Here is an 8,068-nt window from a genome sequence, read left to right as displayed (position 1 = left end):
CCATGAAGTCAACACACCAGGCTGGTTAAAAATTTAAACAATGAATTTTGAACTTTTAATGATACCATTGCGTTGAAAGATGGAATAACTGTAACAACTAGGATGAAAAGGTCTGTTTTCAACTGTTCAGGGCAAAATATGAGCATTTTGCAGTTGATTCTGGATTTTTATTTTATTTGCAAATCTGAAAAAAATGAAGCGGCGAATCCGTTAACCAAGAAATTAAATTGGTGTGGCCTAATGGCGTCAAAAAAGACACCAGTGCAAAAAAGAGAGCCTGCTAAAAAAGCCTAAAAAGAAGCCAAAAATAAGCCTAAACCCAAACCTCTGCTTGGAGAGTACCTTACCTAGATCCTTTAAGATGTTTGTGTAGGTAGTCAGGGTGAAAACCAGGAACCATGGGATCCTTGACACCATGTAAGATGAAGGTGGGACAGGTCACCTGATTAGCCTCTGTCTTACAGATGTCACCATTCCTCTGCTCGAGGAACCTACAAAATCGATAAGATATGAACAGCAGGAGTGAAAGACCTTGGGTGTTCATGGGGCTACAGCATAAGTATTTTTAGCATTGCTCAGAAATTTTTGAAATAAGACATCAACCACTGATTCAACAATTGCTGCTTTCACATGTTAGGCAGAAAAGCTGACAAAAGAACTCTTTTTTTAAATCACTTTTTTATGTAGAGCTTTTCTTTTGTGTTATTTGATCAGTAGAACAATAACTAAAAGATATACTGTAAATGGATTTACGTTTGCGCGGACTTTTTTCGCGAGATCAAGCAATTTGGGAGTTTGCGAGGTCTTTAACTTCACGAGTCAGTGATTTTAAAAACGTATCTTACATATGTATTTAGAACATCAATTGTACTTACTGTGTGATTCCTTCAATCCAGCCCTCCCATGTCTTACGGAAGTACTCCTCCCCATACATGTTGATCATGGGTGCTCGCATGCGTTCACTCCAGTTACTAATGTCTCTTGTTGCTGTACACACACAAAAAAGTTCTGAAATCTATGCCGGCGACTAAAAACAAGTGTTCATCTTCAATGAATTATGTTAGTGGCAGACTAGGTATACAGTTACCTTTTCACTTGGAGTATAAGCATAACTTCACAAAAATATGATAGACACAATAAATTTTTTTATAATCACACACATACATAGACAGACTTTGAGAATGTACTTTGTCAATGCTTCACCTCTGATCAAAAGAGGCAGACTGATGATGATGATACATGATGCCAGGGCTTCCACTGTATTGCATTGTATTGTTGGCAATTTAAATAAATAAAAGTAATTAAGAATAAAAAATGTATCATTCTGAAGCGACACATACAGACAAAATTCATCATCTTACATAAATCAATTGTTTAGTCCTTTGAAATATCTTGTTACAATTACAATGTATTCTGAACTTTACCTTCATACATCTCGCTGTCTTTCTCTGTGACATAGGCATTTCCTCCCCAGATGACCATCTTCCTGACCAGCTGGGGGTATGTGCCGGCTAAGATAATGGCTGTGATGGCTCCGTCACTCCAGCCAGCCAGCGAGAACTTATCAAAGCCAAGTTTCTGTACAAAGGCACATAGTTCAATAACATTCATGGTATACTACATGTATTACCAAACTGTTATACAGTTTGTATTTGGACAACCAGAATACTTCTTATTTATCTATTTCAAATGCAATGGTGAATACATTACACTGACTTAGGCCATGTTGATTTGATTATATGGATGACATCCTCCGGGAGCCCCAAAACTGATGCGCGCGTGCGAATAAAAAAAAAGTTTTGCAAAAAAAAAAGTTCTTTTCATTATGAAATCTACGTGGTCATGAGGGTTGAGCAAATGGCACAGAATATGGTTTGGCGAATAATCTAGTCTTCAAGTTCTTCTTCTTCTTCCGGTAATGTCCAACTGCCGATACCGGCAATAATTGACATGTCTCGGGTCGAAGGTCACCAGCGTGACTGAGTCTAGGCCGGACTGGACACCCTCGAGACAAAGGTGGCCAGGGACGGGGATTGGACAGTGTCTGTGGGCAGGGCGTTCCAATCGCGGATAGTGCGAGGAAGAAAGGAATAGTGTTTGTAGTTCGTGCGGCAAGTTATGTCCTGGAGCTGTTGACTGTGGCCTCTCCGGCTTCTCCTGCTGCCAGACACGGGCTTCAAGGCGTCGCATCTCACACATGCAAGGTCATGCTGGATCTTGTACATCATGGCGAGTCTGGTGGTACGGCGGCGGCCTTGGAGAGAAAGTTCATTTCTTTACAATTTCGTCTTTTTTCGTTTGATTTTGGCATTCTACGACATTGGTATAGTTTCGTTAATTTTTTTTGTAACTTGTGGTATACATGTATTTTTGCTCATTTTGCAACTGTTTTGTACGATTTACAGTATGGTTGAAAACTTTTTTTTTTTGGAAACGGCCGAAAATTCATGCGCGCGCGGATGTCATCCATATAATCAAATCAACATGGCCTTACAGGCAGCTGGGCTGATATTTGTAAGTCAATACTTCTTCTTTCCATGTTTCATTTGTGATGAGATAAAAATGGTTGCATTTGTTTGTAATCATGCAAGTTATATTATTTTGCCTGATTTGTAATCCATATAGGGCGGCTAGTAGTGCTACTGTACAGTAGAGATTGCTAAATTAATTGCAGCTTTAATCAAGCATGTCAGCAGAACACACTGCGCCTGCGCGAAACAAATTTTTTTTATATTTACGTTGGACTTTTGGTCCACGTTGCATTAGAATTTTGTCTGTTGCAGAGGATATCTTTTCCGACATAACATTTAACCTTGTATATGTGGATACGATCTTATACGAGACATTCTGCCAAGGTTCTATGCACAATACATTACAAGTTTCGCACAGGTGCAGTACATTCTTCAAACATACTATATCTGACAGCATCTACCCCACCTGCATGAGTGCTGCGGCATCAGCAGCGTCCTGGTGGAAGAAGTCGATACCAAACCCCCTGTCTGGAGGTCTGGACTTCCCGTATCCACGCGGGTCCCACCCGACAACCGTCAACTTCTGCCTGTTCAACTTCTCCAGCTGGGGGGCAAAGTCAGTTACGGCAGAGCCTGTGGACAATACAGGAAAATTAGAGTGCTTCAAAGTATTGTTATATAAATCTATATAGTACATGTATGATGGTATGATAGTATGATCGCATTATGGAAGTGTCCCATTACCTAGTGCCCCAGGCATGAGCAGTACTGGATGGTCCCCTGTTCCCACCTTGGCATAGTTGATGTTGACACCGTTCACTTCGACCTTCTGGTGTGGGATGCTGCAAAATTATACAACACATGTTCATCGTGTATTAAAATTTAAAATGAAACTTTTAACGTCCAACATATTCTTGACACTTTTCCTACACATTCACATTGTTGCAACTTCTGCATTAGTTCTCTAGTAAGCTTGTTCTCTAACTCATATATATGAATGTTTCCAGTGTATAAAGTTTATTGCTCCTTGGTGTAACAAGACTTGATACTAGAGGAGTTCATGGAGGTAGAAGTGGAGAGTAGTTAATATGTACCTAGCCGCGGCGACTGTTGCAGGGCTTCTCTTGCTTGCAGTCTTTTACATTAGCCCTAACAACATGTAAAAGACTGCAAGCAAGAGAAGCCCTGCAACAGTCGCCGCGTACCTTTCTGCAGAAGTGGAGGCCATGGCTACGTGTCGTAAGACCAGTTGAAGACGATCTGAAGCTCTGACAACCCTGCTCAAAAGTACAGTAGACATCTCTGGGCTTCCAGGGATGTCGACGTAATTATATCAAACCAAGAAAACCGGTCAGATTCTAGTCAAAGTTTGTTGAAAACTTGTCCCGAGGGTACGTGACCTCGCGTCACCCTTCACCTCCGACCTGAAACACACTGGAGAAACGCATGCGCGACGTCATACCCGCGTTGGGTCGCCATCTTTGAATTTTTGCCTCAGACCGGCTCCAGGCTGGTTGTGAATTTTTCCCTTTTCCATCCGTGAGCATCGGCCTCCACACAACCAGCAAACATGGTGAGATATTTCATACATATTCCGACATGGTTTTATTTCATGTTTATGGTTGAATTTGTGAGATATCGTGCATTACGTTGATGATACACGCCTAGAATCATGTGTCTTGAACAAAGCGCTTTGCGCGCGTCAGAGATTCTGTCATGTTTATCATGCTTGAAAGTAACTCCTTGCTTGAAACATGTTTTGGAACTTCATATAGCACATGAATGGTGAACTTTAAAGCCGAATATCTCTGTAAATAATGTTCGCCACTTACGATTTAGCCGGGTGAAAATCTGTACAGACACCCTGCCCCCCTCCCCCACTGAAATACAAAAATATTATGTCGCAGGGAACCAGCTCTTAATGCAAATAGTATAGGAATATGTAGGTGTTGATACTGCTAAAATAATAATCATTCTCAAATATATATTTGAGTTTGCTGAAAATATCAATATTTAACCTGTGTTTTGAATTATTACCAAAATGCTATATATAGCTATACACGTATCGCTATACACACATGCATGAATGAAACAAAACAAAACACAACATGATTTGGCCATATTCGTATGTACCACCACTAACAAGTCATATGAAAACTCTTCCAGGTGGTGGGCAAGAGCTCCAAGATGCAGGCTCACCTGAACTACAGGATGCGGGTGACCCTGCAGGACAGCCGTGTGTTTATCGGCACCTTCAAGGCCTTCGACAAACACATGAACCTCATCCTGGGTAAGTCTTTACAAATCTGAATGAAGATATCCAGGACATGGTCAAATACTGGACATAGGTTCAGTTTTGAAGATAATGACCATTGCAAAATCATACTGTGTGTAGGAATGATAAGCCATAAGGCAATGTTCGAAATACCCATCTGCAGTCTGCATTTTGCAGAGAGATTTAGAATATTGCAGAAGAGAAATCCTACAATCTGCAATTTTGCATTATTAAGTAGAAAAGGTGAGTGTTGTAGTATTGAGGCTTGTGTATTTGAAGAAAGTGTTTCCGGTTTCCAAATTGCAGAACAAAATTTTGAATCATCTGAAATATTGCAGAATATTGAAAAAAAGTATCTCTACCACTGTAAGATTATTACACGTGTATTAAGAATGACAATTGTTGTTTGATCCCCTGCCTAGTTGACTGTGATGAGTTCCGTAAGATCCGCCCTAAGAGCCAGAAGCAGGAGGAGCGAGAGGAGAAGCGAGTCCTGGGCCTGGTGCTGCTGCGAGGAGAGAACATCGTGTCCATGACTGTGGAGGGTCCTCCTCCGGCAGATGTAAGTCTACACATCCACTCACCGTTCTACTCGCTGCAATTTTCTTCCTTGCAAGTATTAGAACTTTAGAAAGAAGGCAGGGCTGTCACCAAGCAATAGAGCAAGGGTGCAGCCACTCTCCCCAAAATCCTAGCACCTCTCCCAAAATGTCCAAATTTAGGGTTTCTCTTACTTAGTATTTTCATAAAAAATTGCTAATTTTTTCCTCAACTGATTAGGGAGCACCTCTCCCTAAGAATTTCTGGGGAGACCCCTGAAGTGTGTAAGATAAGTCTATAGGAGAGATACAGAACACAACATCTTTTGTGTTTTTCTCCAGGAGGGAGTGGCTCGTGTGCCAATTCCAGGTGCCGGACCAGGACCAGGCATGGGCAGAGCAGCTGGCAGGGGAGTGGCCAATGTGGCAGGCCCATCTGCACCTGCAGGTATAGAGTCTTGTACTACAAGTTACTGGGTGGTAAAGAATCATGTTATTCTTTGGCTATCATATACTAAAGTATTATCAGGATGATGAAGTGTGAATTGGGATAGACTTCTTAGATTTTGTATGGTCTTGACATTGTTCTTTCCATGTAAAAAAAACAGCCTCTTGTTGCATTGCCAAGTTGAATGGGTGGTCTTCTAGACTCTGACTTGTCCTGTTTTGGTTGTAGGTCTGGCTGGACCAGTCCGGGGAGTAGGTGGTCCATCGCAGCAGGTGATGACTCCTCAGGGCAGAGCAGCAGTGTCTGCACCTCCACAGCAGTACCAGAGACCACCAGGCCCACCTCCGGGTGCAAGAGGACCTCCTGGAGGTATGTTTTAAACCATTCTGAAGACATGATCTTGATGGTATGTTAGATACATCTACTGCCACAAACGTAGTTGTAGCGGTAATTATATTCTTGGCTTTGTCCAAAATGAAGTAGAAACTTGGCAACCTCAATTTAGTGCCTTACCACATTTCATTTTCTTGTGTGTCTTTGAGAGAGGACCAATATAAGTTTTGATGAAAACAATGAGGTATTTTAGTTAAAGGAACTTAAAATGAGAAGTTTTCTTTATTAGACATTGATACTGGACCAGTTTCTGACACTACACTTTCCTGTGTCTCTTGACAACAGGTCCCCCCAGGATGATGGGCCCCCCTCCTGGCATGGGTGGCAGGGGGATGCCACCAGGCATGCCCATGGGAATGCCTCCACCTGGTATGAGACCGGGTATGAGACCAGGTGGACCTCCCCCTGGCATGATGAGAGGTAAGGATGACATTTCTCTGTGGATGTTTCATATTTAGGTTTAGGCCACTCCCAGAAGGAGAAATTGGGTGACAGTTACTATTTTGGCTTCAACAATTATTTCTTGAGCACAAACTTTTATGCATTGCTTGCTTGCTGTGTAGTACTCTGTTACATAACTGAAAAAGGTATGATCAAGTAATAGATAAAAAAAAAAATGTTGTTTGACTGGTATTTCTGCTTGTGTCCACAGGACCCCCACCCCCAGGCATGAGACCACCACCTCGTCAGTGATAGATGTAACTTTCTACAGGGACTTACAGCCAACATTTTGTAGACTGGTAGTTTTGAGGGCCTTACGATGAGTAGGCAAGACACAATGTAAACATTCCTGTCTTGAGGCACTGGCAGAGAGTTAGAGATACAAGCCTGGAACAATTTAAGATATATTTGTACCACTTTAAGTTTTGTTTAACAATGTACAGGCATGTCTTCAGAAGATGTGTTGGGTAAGGCCGAGAGAAACTAAAACTGTTTTGGATTTGAGATCAAGTATAAATACTTGAGGATGGGCAGTATGATAAAGGATACAAGGAATTCCAAAGCAAAAGTGTAATACTTTTTCTGGTTTCATACAGGTGTCAGGAATAGTCATTAAAAGAATCAGTGCTAGATTGAAACATGTAAAAAATTTGATACTGTTGACAGGGGATGCTTTACATTGTACATTTTGTGTTGTATCACTTAGTTAGATTTCTCAAGGACAATAAATGGGATGGATTTGTACAGATTTTTGTCTTCATCTTTATTCCTCTCCACACAAACAATTAAGGATGGTCTGATACATTATTTACCACCAGTAAGTACTGACGCAGCTGAATTGTATATTTACCTGGTATTGTACAAATGTATTTGTCCAGTCACAAGTTCTCACAACTTACCTTCTTATTTTGATCTATTGCAAGTTGTAACAGTAGCATCACATTTTCTTGTTCTGTATAACAGTGATCTTCTGAAATGCCTTTTTGTGTGAACTTCAAGTCAGTTGGCCAGAAAATAATTAGCACTGCAAATGTTAGATACTGTTCTATTTATGTGTTCATGCCTTCGAGTTAGACCTGTTTGTTAAATTTCTAACTAAGGGCTAGTTATTGTCCCTCGGAGAATCCTTCCAAACTGGCTGATAAGTGGCACTGCAGCCTCCATCTGGTCAGCGTCAAACTTGCAGGTTGCCTGCATGGTGGCTGCCGTCCTGTCCACACACAGCTCCACCAGCACCAGGTGGGTCTGATCTACAGGACAAAAACAAGACTTTTGAAAAAAGTTTATCTCGGCCGCTGGCCATGTAGTTTTGTGTTCTTGGAGGATGTCCACATAGATTTGTGTAACTGCTAGAGAGGAAAGAATGTATTACCTAGTATGTTCATACCTGTAACACCAAACAGGGTAATAAGTTGGCTTCCATTATCATTTGCTTCAATGGAATTAGTGAAAAATGATCATTGCTAAATACAATATAACGTTAAGTATATGTAACCACTAC

General features: G+C 41.2%; 3 protein-coding genes across 3 annotated transcripts in view; 1 reads left to right on the top strand and 2 right to left on the bottom strand.

The window, feature by feature from the left end:
- The window catches only part of LOC109473609 (valacyclovir hydrolase-like), a 4,363-nt gene extending 475 nt beyond the window's left edge, over positions 1–3,888 (bottom strand). The window contains exons 1-6 of the mRNA XM_019773532.1: positions 3,677–3,888; positions 3,216–3,313; positions 2,938–3,104; positions 1,425–1,578; positions 876–987; positions 348–491 (exon numbers count right to left, since the gene is read on the bottom strand). Of these exons, the coding sequence (XP_019629091.1) occupies positions 348–491; positions 876–987; positions 1,425–1,578; positions 2,938–3,104; positions 3,216–3,313; positions 3,677–3,771 (770 nt within the window). The 5' untranslated portion in view covers positions 3,772–3,888. The remainder of the gene's footprint in view (positions 1–347; positions 492–875; positions 988–1,424; positions 1,579–2,937; positions 3,105–3,215; positions 3,314–3,676) is intronic.
- Positions 3,889–3,916: 28 nt separating this feature from the next.
- On the top strand, positions 3,917–7,311 carry LOC109473614 (small nuclear ribonucleoprotein-associated protein B'-like). Its single transcript, XM_019773539.1, has 7 exons — positions 3,917–4,044; positions 4,638–4,761; positions 5,169–5,308; positions 5,628–5,733; positions 5,962–6,102; positions 6,412–6,546; positions 6,779–7,311. Exons 1-7 carry the CDS (start codon positions 4,042–4,044, stop codon positions 6,817–6,819), a joined length of 690 nt encoding a protein of 229 aa, XP_019629098.1. The 5' UTR covers positions 3,917–4,041; the 3' UTR covers positions 6,820–7,311.
- Positions 7,312–7,411: 100 nt separating this feature from the next.
- The window catches only part of LOC109473587 (AP-4 complex subunit beta-1-like), a 4,986-nt gene continuing 4,329 nt past the window's right edge, over positions 7,412–8,068 (bottom strand). The window contains exon 5 of the mRNA XM_019773495.1: positions 7,412–7,817. Within this exon, the coding sequence (XP_019629054.1) occupies positions 7,663–7,817 (155 nt within the window). The 3' untranslated portion in view covers positions 7,412–7,662. The remainder of the gene's footprint in view (positions 7,818–8,068) is intronic.

Source organism: Branchiostoma belcheri, unplaced genomic scaffold (genome assembly GCF_001625305.1).
Source record: "Branchiostoma belcheri isolate BF01 breed outbred unplaced genomic scaffold, Haploidv18h27 scaffold3, whole genome shotgun sequence".
In the NCBI taxonomy this organism is placed as follows: domain Eukaryota; kingdom Metazoa; phylum Chordata; class Leptocardii; order Amphioxiformes; family Branchiostomatidae; genus Branchiostoma; species Branchiostoma belcheri.
This window is presented reverse-complemented; position numbering and strand designations above follow the sequence as displayed.

What these genes read in the sequence shown, in the direction of transcription:
- LOC109473614 (XM_019773539.1), top strand. An exon ending in AGGCCCATCTGCACCTGCAG is followed by an intron (nt 5,734 to 5,961) that starts GTATAGAGTCTT and finishes TTTTGGTTGTAG; the next exon opens with GTCTGGCTGGACCAGTCCGG. An exon ending in TGCAAGAGGACCTCCTGGAG is followed by an intron (nt 6,103 to 6,411) that starts GTATGTTTTAAA and finishes TCTTGACAACAG; the next exon opens with GTCCCCCCAGGATGATGGGC.